This window comes from Limulus polyphemus, unplaced genomic scaffold (genome assembly GCF_000517525.1).
Source record: "Limulus polyphemus unplaced genomic scaffold, Limulus_polyphemus-2.1.2 Scaffold682, whole genome shotgun sequence".
NCBI classification, from domain to species: domain Eukaryota; kingdom Metazoa; phylum Arthropoda; class Merostomata; order Xiphosura; family Limulidae; genus Limulus; species Limulus polyphemus.
In genome coordinates this window covers 229,631-252,908 of record NW_013666292.1, presented here as the reverse complement: position 1 = coordinate 252,908, position 23,278 = coordinate 229,631, and the positions used below count along the sequence as shown (strand labels likewise).

At 34.7% G+C, this 23,278-nt stretch overlaps 2 protein-coding genes across 4 annotated transcripts in view; one reads left to right on the top strand and one right to left on the bottom strand.

The window, feature by feature from the left end:
- LOC106459925 (muscleblind-like protein 2) overlaps positions 1-23,278 on the bottom strand; it is a 187,261-nt gene that overhangs the window by 69,729 nt on the left and 94,254 nt on the right. The gene's annotated exons all lie outside the window — the stretch shown is intronic.
- The window catches only part of LOC111085879, a 29,479-nt gene continuing 26,595 nt past the window's right edge, over positions 20,395-23,278 (top strand). For both annotated transcript variants that reach the window (XM_022386499.1, XM_022386498.1), the window contains exon 1: positions 20,395-20,619. In XM_022386499.1, the coding sequence (XP_022242207.1) occupies positions 20,478-20,619 (142 nt within the window). In that variant the 5' untranslated portion in view covers positions 20,395-20,477. The remainder of the gene's footprint in view (positions 20,620-23,278) is intronic.

The window sequence follows — 23,278 nt, the reverse complement described above, 5'->3', positions numbered from 1 at the left end:
TAGCTTTGTGCTTCATTCCAGACAAACAAACCTCTCTTAAAGAATTAACGCAATTCCATATAAACTGGATACACAACATTTTATGTCAAAAGTTGAGGATAACAGACGCAATAAAAAGTTACTTGTTTGAAAGAGCATGGCTGATGGCTGCTAAACAAAGAAGGCGAGCCACCCTGAAAGATCATTGTTTTAGTTGAATAATATCGTCTGTCTCGAAAAGAAAGGATTCCTCACGTAGGAGATAAACAGGTAAGTATGAATTATAAAGATAGTTGTAAATGAAAAAAAAAATACATAGCTTACGATAATGTTGGTTTAATGTTTTGTTGTTTGATTGCTTCTATTTTATACGAATGTATAATATTTTCGTGTTTATATATTTTACACTCCATCTCTTTCTTTACTTTTCTAGAAGCTGGAAAAAGGTACATGTGTTAATCAAACCAAAATATTTAGGTCTAGCCAGATAAAGCCTGAAATATGTATTAATATTTTAACCAATCAAAAATGCTTGAAAATAGTGAGATTATCTTTAAAAAGAAGCATTGTAGAGCCAAGCTATACTTCTAACGCTTGTACGGTGAATTGCCCATAGATGATTGTATAAACTCACATGTTTAAACTGACTGCAGTATACGGCTTGACGGATTAGAACATAAAAAGTATACAGCATATATATGACAAGTAGACCAGAATAAAAGCAGGCCAATCCCAGTCTCTTTCAGGCTGTTGTGGAAATCGCAATGCCAAATTTATGCCGTAGACATATGATAAATTAGACCAATGGAGTAATCTTAAGTCATTTATTAAAAAAGAACCACTTCTAAGCTGTTAAACAGAAATTACAAACCAGTCGAGAAATTTCATACCAACCATGACATCTTCAGACCGTTGGTTCCACTTCAACTTTCTACTGCTTAATATCATTTACACAGTTTACTACAAACATTGAAACAAAATAAAACAACAACGGATCAGCAATTCTGGGCGTGACGAGAAAGTCTGCATACACCTGCATTGATTCAAACACACAATAAGCCAATTTTTTGAAGATGAAATACTAGACTGGTGGGATGGGGGGAGGGAGGAATACATGGAAATAAAATAAGACAAGAAAAACTAGTGATTCCAAGAGTATCAAAGAGATAGAACAAAGGCAAAGAAAATGAGAGCCTCGTCATCAATCACTTGGTTAAGACATGGAGCGCAGAATTAGTCTAAATTACACCCAGTTGTCTGTTCAGTCTTTAGTAAAATAAAGTGTCAAGCAAGAAAATAATGCTACGAAACCTATGTAATTACTTAGCTACAAGAACAGTTCCTCACATGTTAATCAGTTAAAATATCAATCATCATTTTTTTCTCGGAAACATATGTTCACAACCTGCATGCGAAAGACATCCATTAACTTTCCCTCGAAGCTAAGATTCTGCTGCGTTGTTGGATTTTAAAGTAGCTAATCATTGTTCAGATTCTGATGTTATAATTTATTACTTTCATTATTGTATCTTTAATGCAAATTATTTATTTTTTAATAAATCAAAATATTAATACCTGGCGAGAAAATATTTTTCTCTTCGACAAATTTAGGAAGGGGGTGGCTTACGTAATCTTCCCACTGGAGTTTTTTTTTATTTAGGCTTTATTTGTGTAATAAAGCCGAGTGTGGCCTAGTATTTGGTGTGCCAAGATTATGGATCCGAGGGCTCATGGTTCACTTCCCGTTGCCACAAAAACGCGCTCCGTATTTTGGGGCTGTGTTTACACAAGTGATGGTCAAGTCCTATAATTTAATCAATGCGGCGGGTAGTGTTGACTAACTAACTGCCATACCTCTAATCTGTCAGTTTAAAATTATGAACGGCTATGCGTAGAAAGCAGTTGGATAACTTTGTGCAAAAATTATGAAAAACAAAATTTATATCATAAAATCATATGATATCAATGAACCATATGTATCGATTCCATTACAACAACAATCTTTGAAGCTCTGTCTGCACACATGGTGCATTATTTTGAAAAATATGGTGTGTACGTGTAAACCAATGTGAATTGAATGTTAAGTTTATGACGATGTTAACTTAAAGCTGCGATATTACAAAGGCCCTCCTTACTTTAGTGAAAAAAGCGGTTATTATTTTGAGTATTCTTACATAAAAGACATTAACAAGAGCTCTATAAGTATGCGGAATCGTTTTAAAGTTGTAGATTTTACCAAGATGGAAGTTAAGTAATTTATGAAAACGACAGTATATTTCTGTGAATAGAAGAGTGATATATGAAATTAACGAAACACTAAACTAAGAAACTAAATGCAGTAAAAACATATTATTAATCAGCCTAATGAAAATATTTTCTTATCACATTAATTCAATACTTAATTTCGTCCAATACATGTATATGATTTTTTTTTTTTACACAAGAAGTTCATCGCTAAATCTCTATATACATATTTACATTGCACACCATAGCGAGACATGTATATTTTAAACATTTGTTAACTCCTCCCTCAAACCTGTTTTATATTGGTTGATCGTTAACTTAGGACCAAAATATCGTACTAACTAATTAACCGGAAAAACCAATGTACTAACTGTTTAAAACATTTTAAAATAGCTCACGCACTCTCTTACCTAATAATAGTGGAAAAGTATTTCTATTATATTCGTTGGGTATTCAAAAATAGATAATGAACCAAATACTGTCAATCTAAAGATAACCTATTGTTTCATAACAAGTGTGTTTAATATCAATTCCAATATTGCCGTTGCTAATTTTTATGAGCTATGGTTATATGTTGATAGGGTAATCCACTTCTCAGTACATAATTAAATTATAAATATGTACTATTATAATTTGAAAAAAAAAGAAACAAAGTTATTTTCAGAGGTCCAAAGTACGATGGTACAATAAAGTATAAATAAATCTTGCAATACCATGAAGCTCAAGTAATAAATCATTTTAAGTCGATAAAACCAACCATTCTTATTTACTATATTTTAGGTTGTATTTCTAGAGGTTTAAAAGTTACTCGACAAACCTGCTATAACGTCTACAAACGAATGTAAAATATATAATATAAATTCAATCATACAGCGATGATTCTGACATGATAAGATCGTTGCTGATTTGATTATATAAATTCATATTTTCTTCACCTTCCTTCGTAACAGAATAAACTGCTAATTTAGAAAAGTGCAACAGTTTTGAGTTAATTTTTGATGTATTTGCTGTTAAAAACAAAGTTTTGAATTTCATGATAAACCACAATTCCTCACCTAAGAGTTCTTCTAAATAAATTATTAATTAAACACACACACACACACACACACACATATATATAAATATATAATTTGAACTTTTCATGTTTTCGTTCATATTTAATCATTTTTTCAATACAATGAAATGTATATTCCCCTGGCTGGTGTTTAAAAACGATGCCCAATTTAAATCTGTGGCGAAACTTCAAATGTCCATTAAGATCTACATGAAAATTCTCCATTATAATTCTCAGACTCGGAGGTAACAAAGAAGTGAGTTTCTCAACAAAATGATCTAACTACAAATTTTGGTTCTAGAATGATATGTTAATTATATGAGATCTTTCTTCTCAGGATAAACACACCAACTGATAAAATACATTAATTTGACATTCATACATTGGAGACGCCTGAATGACTGAACCTTCTATAGATAATTTCTCTAATTGTTATTATTAAACAGACAATTAGATCCTTAAATCATAAATACATCTTTATCGATGTGAATCTAAAGAACCAATAGATTGCTCTTACCAAAGACCTAATGGCTCTAGAGAATTACATTTGAAAGCTGAAATATTATTTCTGATAGCTTCTTGCAACGTGGTCAAGGTTGTCAGCAAATTCTTGACTGTGTAAAGAAGAACTTGAACGTAAACAAAGTAGCCTTGGGCTTCCATATTAGGACTGTGTGTACTGGTCACATATTAGATTATGTTTCAGCACACGGACTACATTAGACAGTGATGTTGGAGACCTGAATCTTTAAACACGACGAGAAAGCAAACTAATATTACTAAAGTGTTTTTTTCTTAAAACGTATTTTAGTTCGAGGGCACGTTGTAAGAAAACAGTAAATACCATACTTCAGTTTTTTGACAAATGTTTATCCTTAGAGTTCAGGGACTTTATAACTTAATATACATAAATATGTATGTTGGGTTTCAACGCTGGATGTTGTTTTTATGTCGTACTGTTTTTGAATACGCATCTCTACTTACCATTTAGTTTTCAGAAGCTGGCAGTTAAGGAGTTAAAGTTGCTTTTCTGGCCAAGAACATCTTTATATTTTTCTTTGTGATCTAACTACATTAACAAGCATCGTGTACTTTTTGAACCCAAACATTACTAGTACGATTTTACATGTTGTGTACATATAAGTTTATATTATATATCATTCGAAAAAAAAAAAAACACGTTGACAAATAACTTGCTGCACTCTCAGAGAGCCAGAAAACATGGGTTGAAATATGAAGCATATTTACCTTATAAATAAGAAAATTTAGAGCCTTTATACAAAACATATATAGAAAAACAGTTATTTAATGCACATCTGTACCACGAAAGGATTATAGGAAAAAGTGTAAACTATTTACTAATCATATACCAAGAACTATCTGCCACATAACGACGAAGTAAATGATAACAGTATACTGGCTGTAACACACACAATATTTTATAAATTTTTCTCGTCTTATATTAAAATTCCATTGAAATAGCCCAATCATATATCAGTGACATTTATACATATACCAAGAGTAACTAGCCATTCAACTGACGTATGCTACAATGATTTTCTAACTACAAATCGGGACTTGTGATACACCAACAAACACCAGGGCCACAAATGTAATTTAAAGAATAAAATTCAAACGCCAGCAATAAATCAACATATGTTTAAATACAGTTTGTCATTTAAAACGCATTGGAACTGCAACGTAATAAAACAAGTTTATTTTTAGCTTTTCTTATTTTTCTTTTCTCTTATGTTGAGGTTGTACAACGATAAAAATAGAATCACACTAATAATGATAAGGCACTTGCACACATTCTAGAAAAACAAACACGAATAAGGCAAAATATTCAATTTTGTGGCATTTATATAAATGGAAATCAACGAATTATGTCAACCCTGCAAATTAAACCTTGCCGGAATTTATAAAGTGATAACTCCTTAGTTATGAAACATGATATTTGACAGCTTGCGTCATTGAAATACCTTTCGTTTTTTCACCACATGAAAGCAGAAGTTAAAAAAAAAACACACACACACAAAAACGTTACAATAACTGAAATCTCCAAAACTCTTACAACATTGCCAGGTAGATTAGATGTACTGACATAACATATACTGCTTTTGCTTCACAATTCACTTCATCTGTTTACCCTCAAAGTGCACCAAAAAATATATTCTGATTTGACACTTTGCAAAAGTTTGATTTGTATCAGTAAGTTCTGTGATTATAGACATTTGTTCTAATACTTTGTAAACATTTTCTGACCTACTTGCGATAATTTTTAATTCACTAGAAAAAATAACGTCTCCTGTTGGATCAGTGGTATCTCAGAGAGCTTATAACGCTAGAATTTGGGGCTCGATCCTCGCGATGGACACAAAGCAGATGTCCCATTGTCAGCTTTGCGCTAAAATAAACAATATAATAAATTTATTCAAGTGGATTACAGAAAGTCAGATCATCTTATGTAATTTATCCAAGGAATCCTTCCAACCACATTGCTTTCCGTGCTTGTTTTTACACATCAAAACCATCTGGGACTACCTGCTGTGTCTACCGTGGGGAATCGAACCCCGGATTTTAGTATTATAAATCCGTAGACTTATTGCTGTCCCTCCGGGAGACTGTTTTCTGTGACTGATTAAGTACGATTCACATTATTCTCTGTGACTGATTAATTATTACAAGCATTGCTTTCTGTGACTGATAAAAACACTCAGGCTGCACTAATCACTTATGTTATTATGTTTCTCAAAGTAACTGGTTTTTTGAATTTTATGAAATGGCATAGTTATCTTTTAAATTTTTAGTTTAGTGTGAACGTACTAATAAGTACGACTTACGCAGAAGTCATACAGTAAAGTAAACAGAAAATATCACTGAAACACAAGTAAACGCTTTCAAGGCGGGAATCAATTGTCGATTTCTAGCTGGGCAACATAGCTTTTTATACGCCGTTAATGAGGAATGTATGTTTGATCCCCATTTAAGTTACCTCTCCTCAGTTTTATGATACAGTATGATGGAGGTTCCAACTCTGCGATACAATAAACAAGTGCACACACACACACACACACGTATGGCTATAAATCTATATACAACAAATTAAGCCGACTCTTGCATTTAAATCTGAAGTGCCATACCTCCGGATAAGGTAAACACTAGAAGAACGCAGAAATATTACTCTGTCCTGTGCTATAGTAAATTATATTAGCGCAGTGTAATTTAGATCTAGAGAATCCCTGACTCTCTCTCCGCGTTTATACAAACATTTGTGAAAAGAATGATAATAATAATAACTATTTCACCTGTAGTTATATATAATATATTTCAATAGTGTTTCCATTACCAACTATAGTTTGATGTTTAAAATATTCTTTAGACATATGCTGGTCCCTTTGTTTAATCTTAACACGTAGAAACTGTAGAATAATAAAATGAACAATGAGAAAAAAAAATCAAGACGAGACAGAGTTACTTATAAAGAGCCTTTGAAGTTACACATAATATCAAACGTGATACCCATAAAGTGATTAGTATTCAAAGGTTTGATCACAGTAAGAGAGACTTATAAATACTACTTAATGATAAGAGCTTGTAGCAGCTAGCCAACGAACAAACAATACAGATCAAGCTGACCACGATCAAAAAATACAGACCAAACTTGCTACAAATGTACAATACAAACCAAGCTGACCATGCTCGGACAATACAGACCAAACTGACCACGAACGGAAAATACACAAGCTGACCACGAATGGACAATACCTATTTGCTTACTGATGTCTGCTTCTAGAAGCAAAACGTCATAAAGCAAAAGAGATAAGTATAACGGTGCCGAAACGTTGCATAGTTGTAACATAAAATATCAAGTTTTTGTCAGTAGGTGGCAGGCCAGTTGCATCAACAACAATATGGCGTCACGAAAGGAAGCAAAGTGCGTGATTCGTTGTGCCAATCTAGAAAGTGTGGTGCGTGTTCTGTCGCTACAACATCTGTCGCACTCGCAACGCTGAACAAGTAATTATGTGTACGGTAATTTGGTACCGTACACACTTGCATACGTGCATACTTATTAAGTTGTTTTTTTTTCTTATTGACGTATTCAATGCACATTTTGAGGGATAAAAAACTTGAATAATTCAGCCAGTATTCTGTTTTTATTACTCATTCTTTTATTATTAGTCGTAACACTTCTGCCACAAGCTTCATTCATAATCAAATTACGTATAAAATAAAATTTGTTCTGATATTCCAAATCATACTAAGCCTTTACATATTATTTCTTTTCCTACCAGATGTTTTCAGAAGTCAAAAAAGGCTGAATTTTTAGCATAATTTTTAGCAAAGAAAGACATTTTAACAACTAGCCACCGATGTTTAGACAAAGGTTATAAATTTTTGGAACAATACACCATTTAGCATTAAAATATTTCAACTTTAATCCACGTATCCAATATAATTATAATTCCTTCTTTTCTTTGTTTACGGGTGCAACCATTATTACGTTGTCAACATTAGACCAACATAATTTCGATGTGTGAATGGGCAGTTTGGATATGTCAGGTACCTTGTGTGTGTTTGGAGAAAAACTAAATGTGTACAGCACCTGAAAGAAATTATTACTGATACTTGTCATCACATCTGAAAGAAGGGATCGTTAATAATTGTCACAACATCCCAGCAAACGTATTGTCTCGCAAGGGAAAGAATGCACTGCTTTCAGTGAGTGCTTCGATATAACAAAGCTATCTTTTTGTTTTAGAAATTTGGCACAAGGTTACGAAAGGGTTGTCTGTACATGGTCATCTTTAATTTTGAACTGAAGGCATCTAGTCAACTGCACCCACTAACAACTCTTGGGCTACTCTAATTGAATAGTGAGATTTGGTCGTCACTCTCATAACACACCCACGGCCCGAAAGTGTGGAACCTATTTTTAAGCCAATGGGATGAGAACTGTGGATCTTCATATTCAGCATCCAGATACGCTAACTAACAGGTCACGCTTGATCCAAGGTGTCAGGGATTTATATCTATCACTTGTAGATCACATTACATGTTTTCCTATCATAACTGAGGTTTTCCTAACTTCTTTTCTTTTATAGCTGGTTTTTGAGCACCGTATATAGGACAACAGTAGTAATGCTACTATTGGTAATGTTACTTTCTGTTTTAATAGAGGTTTTACGGCGTTTTTATCCATTTTTAATACGTAAGGGGAAATCACTTAAACCTTTTAATTAGCGGTTGCGTGAACTAAGTGGGTAACATCCTATGGTCTGGCCCCCCAGTGGCACAAGGTTAAGTCGGCGGACTTATAACGCTAGATAACCCATTGTGTAGCTTTGCGCTTAACTATAAACAAACAAACCTATGATCTGTTTATCTTTGTGCATGTGCAGGGTGATATACCGTCTTCGCCAATATGTTTGCATACCGTTCTATATTAATGTTATTGTCTACATGCATGGAGTAGTTATTACGTAAATGCCCAAGTAGTAACAGAGAAGGTAGCATATGATCGGACAAACATGTACTGGTCTGTATAGGTTGTTTTGAGCATTTGTTCGTCAAAACACACATACACACCTGTTTTGTGTAAAATGGTATGCTTTTGGTATAATCTTTTTCGAAAGTGATCAACACTTTGTTCAGACAATTTGTTTGTTTGGTGCAGAGTCATACCTCGTCACAAGCCAGAAGCTATAGGGCATCAAATTGTTCGAGTATCCAGAAATAGTACGAAGAAAACGGACATTACCAGAACAGTAGGTACCCCTAGTGTACTGTATACAGAATCCTTAAACGACATAGGACTACGTGAAACGTTGTTCCAGGAAAGTCTACTGGTAGATGCCAAAAACTACTACCCAAGATGACCGTGTTTTGATCAGGTCAAGTCCAGGAATAGCATGAACATATTCATTCCAGAAAATTCAGAAGAACAGTGAATAGAAGACTGAACAAACAAGGTTATTTTGCAATAAGGGCTATCTGCAAACGGATATTAATCAGAAATCACCGCCGTTACCATATTACTTTGGCAATTCAGCATGCCAACTTATAGTTAGAACACCGGCGACATGTCATCTTTACATATGAGTCTTGTTTCTGGCTTGTTAAAGCTGATGGTAGGATTCGTATCCCTCGTTTACCTGGAGAACAGACGAAGGAAGACTGTCTTTCTCACAGAAAACACACGGGAAGTGGTGCAGTACATATTTAGGCAGCTATTTATCTTCATATCCTTCAGGGAGGCGTCAATGGCGCCTTCTTTAGGCATCACATGGAGACGATATTTTTTGCCATAATAACTTTGTGTTTTAGAATGATAATGCCACTGGTCACAGTGCGTGTATTGTACAGGAGTATCTCGACCAGAAGGACATTACAAGATTTCCATGGCCAGCAAAGTTTCCAGATTGTAATTCCATTGAGAACTGAGAAGGAAAATTGCTAACCACGACCCTAAACCAGCTACTGTAGCTGAGTTGCAGCGCCTTCTAGTGACAAGTTGAGATGAACTCACGGTGGATTACTTTAATAACCTCATCAACAGAATCTCCCGTCGTCTTGAGGAGGTTATTAGGGTACGAAGAGGACCAACCAACTTCTGAATATCTAATATGAACTGATATAAGGTAACATGCGCTATTTATAATAATTTGATGTTATATTTTGTCATTATATAGGTTTTGTTGTATTAAGTGAAATGCTGAATTATGCATCTTTCTACAGGTGTCTGATAAAATTGTTTGCTGTTCTAATAAATCGTTCATTATTTCCATAAAACCTGTCTCATTATACAAGTTACATATACAGATGTTTAATATAACATGCATTTTTCAGTTTGACAACGCTAAGTATATTTATATTCCATCTTAATAATAACAATCTTATTTGTTACAAAATATAGAAACATTTTGGGCAAGACTGTATCATTATTCCTTTTCTCGTTAAAACAAATGTAAATATAAGACGTCTCTAAGATGTCATATGGAATGAACGCTATATCTGCGGATTTAGTCTTGATAAAAGATCAACCAACAATGAGTGTTGGTAAAACGTATTTAGCAAAACGGATGTTTGCAGATTCCATCTTATATCTGTCAGTCGTTTCTCACAAACTTTACACCAAGTGTAATATGATTACTTAGACATCATCCAATAACAAGAAGTTAGTTTAACATCCATCTTGGTAAACCCAAACACTAATTTTCAGGTACATCTTGGGTATACTACTCTATCGTTATTTATTAGTAAGTAAAGAAGAGTGGTAATATGATTACTTAGACATCATCCAATAACAAGAAGTTAGTTTAACATCCATCCTGGTAAACCCAAACACTAATTTTCAGGTACATCTTGGGTATACTACTCTATCGTTATTTATTAGTAAGTAAAGAAGAGTGGTAATAATATGTGTTATTTACAGTGCCAGCGAGGCCTTTTCGCCCAATATCTACTTCCAATAAAATAATGCCCAAGCTATATTTCGAAGGCCAGAAAGTTCGTCCACTAGCATTGCCATCCAACAACCACAAACTATATTAAAGACGTAATTCTGAACACAACAGACGATATTAAATATAAACTGGCTGTATTCATAGTCACTTACTAAATCGTGATTCATGATAGATAGACGTTAATTTAATAAATTGTTTTTAAATTAAGCAGAAAAGTGATCAAATCAGGTATTTGTCAGCTGGATAGGTGTAGTGTTGATCTCTGTTGGGTCTGAGTTAAAAGCACCGTGTTTATTAACAGATTATATGTAAACCAATTGTTTACAGTGGTATTGGTTTTGTTACAGTGTTTTAAGAAGTTAAACTTCACAAGCTCATACAAGCATGCATAAAAGTATGAATTTCACGGAGGGGGGGGATATCCCTGCATGTTTTCAAGGACTTTTTTTTGTATATAGAATGCCTTTATGTATACCGACCGACAGCAACTCTCCCCCCCCCTTCCAACTTTTGAAACAAAAGTTATATCACTGAGTGTACATCAAGAACGGTTAGATCTACCATATTGATGGGAATACAACATTATGTACTCCGGATCAACAGGTATACGTTTATTGAGAAGTTGCCATTTCTTGAACTATTATAAAATAGTACACATAATTTTGTTAGCACAAATTCTGCAAGAGTTTTAAATTAGAATCAGATGCAGCGTCTTCCTCAAAGAAAAATAACTTTATTTTGTTTCGAAATTTTGCACAAAACTACACACGGGCTATATATGTATAGCTGTTCCTAATCTAAAATGGATAGACTTGAAGAAAAGCAGCTAGTCAACAGTAGCCACTCTTGTCTGACCGAATAATGAGTTCTGATCGTCACCATTATAGTACACTCATTGCCCCAAAGCGCGAACGCTTTTCTGTGGCAACGGCTTGCGAACCATGGAACCTCTGACTCAGTCCGTGCATAATAACCATTGAGCCACGTCCAACCCAAAACTGACCTTACTGTATGTATGACTGAATATGAAATAACTCGTAAACGGTTATATTTGATATAACAGAATTGGTAATTTAGAAAGCTACCTTAAAGTTCTTAAAACCCGTTTCAGTTACTTGTAATAAAGTTCATTGAAACTGGTGTATTGGTAGGATAAATGCAAGAATCCTTCTTACGTCATAGGCTGACCAAGACTAGAGATTTACAAAGGATTATGAAACTAAACGCCCAAAGACATTGTTCTTACGGCTGAATCGCTGTCTAAATTACTACTTCTATTTCGTTAAACGTGTTTTAAGAACAACATACTCTTGAGAAGTAATGAAACAAGATCCTAGCATGTTATATTTTAGATCCTAGCGTGTTATATTTCAGATCCTAGCATGTTGTATTTTCTAGCTAGGCTTCTTGGTTCAAAGGATGTGTGTTCATGCAAAAATTTAATCTTTCTCTATTAAATATTAGAGCTTTTAATATAAGAAATACATACCAAATGTTTATAAGAAAAACTCACTAATGGTATTTGGAAGTAGACTTTTCATACGTTATATAAAGTATTGGCTGCTGATACAAACTGTTTAAAATAATTGTAAGGAAAAAGGAATACATAATTAACGACTTTTCTCGTTAGCCCAATGGTCAATCAAATGTTATTTTCTTCTATTTGTTTCAACTACATAGGTACATTTCCAAATCATAAATTTCCTGCACGGGCATATATATATATATTGCAATTTTTATTGTTGATAAGATATCTACCTATCGTGGGTATCAAAACCCGATTTTTAGTGTTATAAGCCCCAAGACTTACTGCCGAGTCACTGGGCGACCTAAATACAATTTTAAAGCAAACGCAAATCAAAATAAAATATGACCACACTAACGAGTCTCGAAATATATTGACATCAAACGATATCTTCACGTATAATTGCTCAAACAAGGAACATATTTCAACTAGTTTAGATTATCATAACAAAATAAAACAAAAACAAATATGTAACATCGAGCTTCTTAAGAAGCGCCCATACACGACGAACGATATTAAAATACTATTAGCATAAAATGATTAACGAGACAGTATCTAGTTTGTAAGAGTTTAATGAATAAATATATTTTTGGGTCTTTCCATAAAAACAACACGTGTCTGTCAAAGTTTTAGTAGCTTCTTGAGTTAAGGCAAACGATATATGATCTTGAAGAAGGTTTATGATTTCCACTTCAAGTTAAAGATTACCTATAGTTTGTTTGTTTGTAATTAAGCACAAAGCTACAGAATGGGCTATCTGTGCTCTGCCCACCACGGGTATCGAAACCCGGATTCTAGCGTTGTAAGTCCGCAGACATACCGCTGTGCCACTGGGGGGGCTTATCTATAGTCACAATAAACATTATTCAACTATAATGTACATGCAAATAAGCAAATAGAAATCTACTTAAATACTATATCAATACCACAGGCATATATAAAAAAAGAATGCTCCCTAGTGGCACAGTGGTATGTCTGCGGACTAACAACACTAGAAACCCGGTTTCTGATACCCGTGGTGGGCTTTGTGCTTAACTTCAAATAATAAGAAAAAATAAAATGATTGAGGACTAATCCTCGTGTACATATTGAGTATATTAGATTAACATGCAATTTTGGTTTATAACGTTACAGAGTGTATAAAAATAGACGCAAATATCATGGCCGTTATTAATCAATATCTTTTAAATTGTCTAATTTAATTCTGTTCTTTTTTTTCTTTACGAAAGTTATGTTTTAATAACTATGGCTTTTTCAGCACTTCTTGTTAACCACAATATATTAAATAATAATCATAATTTTCGAGGTATACTCCCTTTCCTAATCGTTAATCCTGAGCCAGGGGAACGCAAAATATGTTAATACATTTTTATTCGTGTGACAAAGGAAATAAAGCGATATATATATATTGCTATTTCTACATAAATGTTTAATTTTTCTCGATATTATAGGTTTTAAAATATTTGTTTCGAAGTGTAAAAAAAGCGTTAATTCCAACTCCACCAGCCCCCCTCCCCCAGTGACACAACGGTATGTCTGCAGATTTACAACGCTACAATCCGGGTTTCGATACCCGTGGTGGGCAGAGCACAGATAGCCCATCGTGTAGCTTTGGGCTTAATTATAAACAAACAAACTATACCAAGGTAAAACTAGTCTATGTGTATGTATTCAGTTCTTTTTGGATACTTATCAGAAAGCTTTACTTATGCAAATTATTAAAAAATAACGTTGCTTTAGGATTTTTTTACAATTATATCATACTCAGGAAAATGATGTTACATCTTTAACAGATCACCTTTTCCACGTATCTCGTGTCGTTATTTGAATCCACTACTTTCAAATTGAAGAAATGTGTACAATACAGACGCTTAGATTGATAGTAAAAGGTGAATTTCTCATCTTCTTTTGAGCGTTTTCTGGAGATAGACTTTTGTCTTTCAGGAGTGGTGAAGGAAGGTTTTTAAGTTATGGGTTTTCTTGTTTCGTAATTTATTTAATTTTATAACCACTGTGATTTATTACCTCAATTTACTTCAATATCACGATTGTCGTAAGTAAAGATAAAGTGATTGACTAATGTATTTATTTATCTGCTTTTTTTGTTTTGTTTGGAATTAAGCACAAAGCTACACAATGGGCTATTTGTACTCTGCCCACCACGGGTATCGAAACCCGGTTTCTAGCGTTGTAAGTCCGCAGACTTACCGCTGTGCCACTGGGGGGCTTATTTATCTGCAAAACTACATAGTTGGTATTTCAAGACCTTTCACCCAAACTTGGACATATTTGTTTATCATAACAGACCACCTATATTTGTCTGCGGACTTACAACGCTAGAAACCGGGTTTCGATACCCCTTGGTGGGCAGAGCACAGATAGCCCATTGTGTAGCTATGTGTTTAACTTCAAATTACCAACTTCTACCACCTATATTCAAATGTTTTCCAAATGTCCAGCAAATTAATTTGGTTGATTGATTTATTATTTATTAAAACTTTAAGTAAATCAGGTTAACATACTTTTGTATAAATTGGAACTAAGAAAAAGAAAACTATAAAAATACAAACGCAGAGGTGGAAATATCTGTGTATCAGAAAATCTGAATATTTAATCAATAAAATTCACTTTTGAGTTAATAAATTCAAAGTGTTAGAAAACTGTAAAACTAAAGTTGTTAGCTTAGAGTATTGTAATCCTGTTTTTGTATATGAAAATATATCACCTGAATATTATAACTTACTTCACAAAGTTAACTCTATCTTCTCAGAGGAACATTCGACCGTTATAAAAATCTGCATGTCTAGGAGTTTCTGATAAAACACCTAGGTGGCGTGATCAAGATTTGTAGCTGTAATCCAGTCTTCAGACGATGAACGCTTCTTCTAGGTAGTTGATAGACACAAAGGAAACATCTGCTCAAACTTTAGAGTGGTATGCTTAAGGTCAACCCGCCATAATCCCGAACATTACTTTTAATGATAGGTTGTGCAGAAAGAAACCATGTTTTAAATAATAGGCTTAGGTCGTGTAAGACGAAACTAGTCCAAACGTAGCAAAATATTTCGCATCCTTACAGCAGAAACGATAAACAGGGGGACATAAAAGGACACAGAAAGATGACGTATGTTAAACACTTTCTTCCCAAACTATTATCAGTAAAACAATATGGTAAAAATTCCTCTTTCTTAATTAATTATATAAAATCTAGATACAATGAAAAAATTGCAAAAGTAAGCAATATAATTTTGAGATTATGAATAAGACCAATAGGGTTACATCATGGTTTTGAAAGGATGAGTGTCATCAAAGAACATTCTTAAAAGGGGAAGGAAATGTGGTTTCAAACACTGCAGACTAACATGTTCACTGTTATAAACACTAGGAAGAAGTCATGTTGTACACACTATGTTGATGTAATATGTTTCAGAACTGTTCTTTAACGCAGCAGTTATAAAAAAATAACAAAAAAGATCTGGAATGGTCGGCCGAGGAGTAAGGAATTGACACTTGCAAGGATAGTTGTGAACATAGAGACTGTAGTTCGTGTCAAATTTCAAATGCTTGCTCCATGGAGGACTTGGTTTTCTGGAAATTTCCTGTGGATATCTGATGATATGGCATCAGTTTGATATCAGATATATAGCTGGTATAGTCTGTGTTACTTAAGTGTAGGCCCGGCATGGCCAGACGCTTAGAGTGATTGACTCGCAATCTCAGGGTCGCGGGTTCAAATCCCCGTCCCATCAAACATGCTCACCCTTTCAGCCGTGGGGTGTTATAATGTGACAGTCAATCCCACTATCCCAAGAGTTGGTGGTGGGTAGTGAAGACTAACTGCTTTTCCTCTAGTCTTTCACTGCTAAATTAGGGACGACTAGCGCAAATAGCCCTCGTGTAGCTTTGCGCGAAATTCAAAATAAACCAAACGTTACTTAAGTGCAAGGACAGTGGGATGATATACTTATGGGTGGAACCTAAGATTCCATAATCTCTATGCTCCATGCAACTCCACACGAGCAGATTAGATGTACTGGGCTCCGACTAATGCAGATAGCAGTGTGCTGGGCAAAAAACACGAGCTGAACATGACGCAGATAACTAAATGACAGTATCGTAGATTTGAGTGTCGGGCAGGTTACATGGAGTTAACTGAAGCACGTGAAGCAGATAACTAAATGATAGAACTGTAGATTTCAAGTTGACTTATGTACGTGACACAGATAACTAAATGACAGTATCGTAGATAGTGATAGGCAGGTTACATGAAGCTAATTTTTGTTTCAAACGGATAACATGAAGTTAACGTGCAACACATACTCATGTTTTGCCAGCCCATTCTATCGTAGTGAAATAATGACTTAAATGTTCCTACCTATCACCACATCAACTAATATACATTATCAGATTTGCTAATAAACACACATAATTGTCTGCAACTATGTAAAAAGTGATTAGTTAACGCCGGATATATACTACAGTCAGAGATGGTGGTAACGCCGTATTTAAGAAACTCGTTACTCTAGTAATCTTACTTTTGTGAACAAAGAGGTATTATAATGCGTTACAATTTTAATGGAAGTATATAGTATTCGAGTTACTTTCCGTAAGCCTGCCTGTGACTCAGCGGTATGGCTACAGGATTGAGACGCTAAAATTCGGATTTCGATATCCGTAGTGGGCACAGCACAGATAACCCATAGTGTAGCTGTATGAGCTTAACAACAACTAAGTTTTACACGAAAAATAAACGAACTCGTCTCCTTATCTTCTCTCTCTTCTATACCAACATTAGTACTCTTTTTTTTAAATAAAACCAAAACAAATTCAAGTTTCTAAATTTTAAGTATATAGATTGTCTAAACGATGTGTAAAACACGATTTTTGTTTGAGTAACGGATAAGACCGATTTAAAAAAAGCAATTCATAAAATGGCTTTCATACAAGCTTTATCGGCACTGTCTTAGTTTTGTTTGTATTCCGCTAATTACGCGAGTGCGCATTGTGCAATCAGATTAATTGGTTGCACAAACTGTGTAAAAAAAAGGCATAACAGAGATCCTGACTGGTAGATAAACGGCTTTTTCTTCAGTCAAACTATAAAAAACATATAAAAAGAAATAAAGCAAAAAATGTCTTCGTACGTATCACAGCCTTCCTTAAAAAATCATTTCTTGTGTATAAGAAGAAAGACTTGCAGTTATACTTCTGCAAAGTCACTTGTATTGTAATTATTGCAATGTATCATTTACAATACTTAATAGACGATTAAGTTTTTGTTGTGCTATAAAATATCTTAATAAATTAATTTTCAGACGTATACTTAAAAAATAAGGAATCACAATAATTTTTTTTGTAGGAGAGGACAAGAGCAGCAAACGTAAGTAGTAACATAAAGTGCTACGTTTTTCATTAACTAATCTCTAAGGACCTGATGTTGTCTTCTTCTTCTGTAGAAACGAGTAGCAAGTAATGAGTAATTTGTTTTCATTATAGTGTCCTACTCTTAAGTCTATATTAAACATACAAACTGTACACGCTAGTGGTCGTCAATTATGATGTGAAAAGAATGTAACATCATAAACGATTTATCAGATCTGTCACTATATTTCATTCAACTATGATACCTACAATTTTAAGCCCATCTTTTTCCTTTGTTGCTTTACGTATCAACTGTTTACGTAAATCGAATTATAAAGAAAAAGTTCCTCTTTGACCTTACTTAACTAGTAATTAATAAATATCTCTTAAAAAATACTGTCAAAATAAAACTTTCAGGCCAGGTGGTTAAGACGCTTGTTTCGCAATCTGAGAGTCGCGGGTTCGAATCCCCGTCCCATCACACATGGTCGCTCTTTCAGCAGTGGGGGCGTTATAATTTGATGGTTAATCCCACTATTCGTTGATAAAAGAGTAGCCCAAGAGTTGGCGGTGGGTGGTGATGACTAGCTGCCTTCTCTCTGGTATTTTACTGCTAAATTAGGGACGGCTGGCGCAGATAGCCCTCGTGTAGTTTTAAGCGAAATTCAAAACAAACCACAAACTAACATAATTTGACCACATTTGTTAGGCCTAAAAAGAGTATTTTTAGAGTCGAATAATCAAATAAAACTTATGAAAATTGTTGAGTTCAAAGAGCTCAGTTCCCCCCTTCCCTCAGTGGCTCAACGGTAAGCCAATGGGCTCATAACGTTAAAAATCAGGTTTTGATATCCATGGTGATCATAGTACAGACAGCCCATTATGTAGCTTTGTGCTTCAAAGATGTAGAATATCGCTGGAGTTGATAAGGGATGAAAAACCATGTGTTAGGTAGTTAGATAAATGTTATTCTACAAAATACATTCTGTTCATTTAGGTTTTTGATAACAGTAATAAATTTACTACTAAACCTTGCATGATACAAAGTTATAACTGATCTTTTTTTGAAAATACGTCTACCAAAATTAGTTATAATACGAAATTTCAAAGGCAAGCCCTGCAAAAGCGTTTATTTATTTGTTTCTTTGAAATAGCACAAAGTTACTGGAGGATTATCTGTGCTAGCCGTTCCCAATTTTAAAGTGATATAGTAGAGGGAAGGCAGCTAGTCAACACTACCCACTAACCCTTGGGTTAACGTTTTGTCATTACATTATAGCACCCTTATGGCTGAAAGGGTGAGCATATTCGCAACGGGTTTTGATCCCGCGACCCGCAGATTGCAAGTCGAGCACCCTAACTGCTAAACCATGCCGAATACTAAAATGTTTAAGTTACTCAGTGGCTCAGCGGTAAGTCTGAGACCTTATAACACTGAAAATTGGGTTTCAGTAAACATTGTGAGAACAGCACAGATAACCCATTATATAGCTTTGTGCTTAATAACGAACAAACAAACAAAATTTAAGGTATGGTGGATTAATGATGATTAAATTTTTTTCTCAAGATACTTTAATTACTGATATTGTATCACCATTTTTGCCTTAAATAATTCAATGACTTTCATTTCCTATTTTTAAATCTTGGCATGGCCTAGCCTTTAGCGTTCATGATTCGCGTCCCATTGTCGTAAAACTAGCGCAGTTTGGAGCCCTGTGAGTGTGTTAAATCTTACAGTTCACCCAGACAAGAGTAGGCAGTGGTTGCTGTTGTTTAACTGCCTTCCCTAGTCAATCAGCTGAAAATTAGGGTTAATATTGTTGCCATTGTTTTAGTGCCCAGCTACACAATGGGCTGGTTGGTTGGTTGTTTAGAAGTTCGAGTAAAGCTACACGAGGGCTATTTGCGCTAGCCGATCCTAATTTAGAAGTGTAGGATTAGATGGAAGGCAGCTAGTCATCACCACCCACCGCCAACTCTTGGGCTACTTTTTTAACAACGAATAGTGGGATTGACCAAAATTATAACGCCCCCACGGTTGATAAGAGCGAGCATGTTTGGTGGGACGGGGATCTACGTAACGGGATACCTACACTTTGTCCAACGTGAGAAATTTAACCCTAGACTTTAGCTTTGTAAGTCCGTAACCTGTCCCAAAATTAGGGATGTCTATGCCCAAAGATAACCGTTGTGTAGCTTAGAACGTCTTAAAAAATTAACATGTGAAACAAATAAATTGTTTAGGAATTTTTGATAAACACAACAAAACTTTATAGAAATTACCATGAAAAATATATGGAATGTCAAAGGCAAACATTTCCCGCTAAACTTGGCATTGCACTCAGAATCAGAGGTAATTCTAGCCTGTTGACAGTGTTTACAAGCGTTTGTTCCACCGTGTTCTGTACTAAACTAAAGAAGTTTATTAAAATATTATCATAAATGGTCATTTACATTTCTTAAGCTTTTTTTTTATTTTTTTACTTTCCTGTAACTTATTTGTTTAGCAGTAAAGGCTAGCATGTGTGGGTTCTTACCATATTATGTTCAAAGCGCAATAAGTGCATTCATAACAACCCATTACTGTCACCTTAACGACGCTATCTCGTCAGAAGTTTAATGATATTTTCATTTTTGGAGATATGGGTTCTATACCAGCAACGAACACAGCACGCATAATTCATTGTTTAGTTTTGCGCTGACACAAACAAATAACAAGAGGTTAGTTCCTAGTTTACCGTATAAGAAGATAAAATTTTTGGTGCACAATGAGAAAAACTGGGAGAATTATGTGTCATTGTTATGGTGATACCAGATACGCTGCAACGCTAACTCGCTACGCTGCATGGATCTGAGGCTGAGAACTAGTGGAAGGAAACACGTGATCGTGCCACACCCGAAACGCCAGACGACTGGTTATGTAGCAGTCGCGCCACGTGCACGAAAGACACGCCGTCGCCCGATCAATATGTCTGCTCTGAGTGGAGGTAACTGTTTGTCGTGATTTTCTTTTCATTTTTATTCTCTACCTCGCCTGTTGTTGATGAGGCTTCGGTTTCTTGCTCTTTCTTGATAACAGTGTCGTATTTTCGGAAATATCGCCACTGCTTATTCTAAAAAGCTTAAACAAATAAAGCAGTTTATGAGTTATCAGCAAAGCATAGATTAGCAGTATTTTTCCCAGTTTCATTGTTTCATCATGAATTTCCTTGACATAGTAGATCCTAATCTTACTCGATAAAAATAGGCTCATTCGCGAAATACAAAGTTTTCTTGAAAAGACGCCCCCCAGTGGCGTGGCACAGCGGCATGTCTGCGGACGTACAACGCTAGGAACCGGGTTTCGATACCCATGGTGGGCAGAGCCCAGATAGCCCATTGTGTAGCTTTGTGCTTAACCTCAAATAAACCTTGAAAAGGCAGACTTTAGAGAAATATTTTAAACAAAACGTCAGATCGCGAAATGCACCGTTTTATTGTTGCAGTAGACTATATTGATAGTGTTAAATAAAAATTTTACTCGTGAAAAATACTCTTTCCTTGATTTAGCAGACCATATACATACTCGTTAAATGAAAATTTATCTCGCGAAATACATTGTTTCCATGACGCAGTAGACCGTATTCATACTAAATAAAAAGTTGGTTTGCGACATACACTTTTTCCATGACGCAGTAGACTGTATTCGTATTAAATAAAACGTTGGCTTGCGAAATACGCTGTTTTTTGGATTAAGTAGATCGTAGTTGTACTCGTTAAATATAAAACTGACTCGTTAGGCACACTGTTTCCTTGATATAACAGACTGTAGACACACTCGCTAAATAAAAAGTTGGTTAGCCAACTACACTGACAGACTTCTTGACAAAAGCTAACCATATCCTGAAGAAAAGAGTTAAAACTTTTGCATAGGTTTGTCTCACAACTCAAATTCTTAATGAAACTGTAACACGGCTACGGTTTTTATATTGACCACAAAATAAAATAATATGTCAACTAACCTTTTGTAAGTAACACAGGAATTAGTAGATTTTACTCGGAGGGGTGGTAAGTTGCTCTTAATGCCCAGTTGCTATAAATATTGGCCTTTCTACATGATACATCGCGCGTACAAATATGTACTGCTATCAATCTCACTGTTCCTTCACTGTTGAGTAAGATCCAGGTATTAAAAACGAGTTGTAATGAAATACGTGTAAATAATCATAAGTACTGAACGGATAGTTTTTTTTAAATAAACTGTTTGGTGCATATAAATTCATATATATATATATATATCAATCTCTGTTGAACATCATACTATAATTATATTGGATAATCATCCAGTTTAGCATAACAATTGAGTAAATTGTGGTAAAAGCAGGAAACTTAGCTCATTACGATATATTGATTATTTCAAGATATGGGAAATATCCTCTTTTTCGCCACTAGTAATCATATGGACCAGTTTTACTTTTCAGGGTAAAGGGTCTAGTGTTCCTAAATGTTACTTGGCATAACTTACAATTGATAAGTTTATGATTTTATAGGCATGGTGGCAACAGCAGTCCCAGTTGTTGTTTTTTAAACCCTCTATTTATTAACTACTTAAATTTGGAAATATGGTTGATGAATTGCCCCACCAATTCTCTTTTTTCAATTGTGGAATGGTCTAAGAATTCATTCTAAAGTTTAGCAAAGAACGCATAAATCATCTTTAAATAAGCTTCATTGCTCATATGCATCAAGCATTTATTCAGTGAAATAAAATAGATGTATAAAAATTTCATTGATCAAAGACCACAAATTTAAGCCTGATGCAGCATGACCATAATAGTGGTTCAATGTTTTTCCTAGTTGAGATTACATATCTGCATGAGAGAGGAAAATTACAAGATGGTCGTGGGTAAGTAGTAGTGATAGTGTTCTAAGAGAAGTTTAATCGAATTACGTGATGGCTGTTACTACGCAGCTGTGAAGGTTTCTTAACAATACTTTAAACTTATAGAACTATCTAGAACATATTCCGAAAACAATCACCATGACTAAACGCTGCAATCAATAGAACTTGCTGAGCTTGAAACTTTAGAACAGCAAAACATCCCAGTTTCCATGGTGTGGATGTTGTGTATCGTTTGTTAAAAAAAAACAAGAAATAAACAGTTGAATTGTTCTGTGAAATTATAAAAAAATGTTTGATCAAATGTTCGATCATGCTATGATCAAAATTTACAAATGATGAAGTACAGTACATGCCCATTTCCCTCGATATAAAATCTCTCGACGAAGGAGAAGGTACAAAGAAAGCATTATTATCTCACTCTGCATATGGGCCCAAAGAGTTGTAAAGATTATAAAGACAAATCAACAACACTAAATTTGTATGGGTTAAATATCGAAAAAGCACTAACAACTCTTTGTCTTCACCTATTAAGCAGCTTGAGGTATAATATAAAGCAAAGAAATGACACACTTAAGATTTGTGTGAGTGTGTGTGTGTGTGTGACAAGGCAGAGGAAGAGCGTAATGCTTCAACAATGAAAATTGATCAAAATGATCACACTTTCTCTATTGATCAAGTGTATACCTTTAACAAACGAGGTAAGAAGCAGAATGAGATACTTGAAATTCTTTCCCAGGCGTGACCATTGTTTTTACGGAACTACT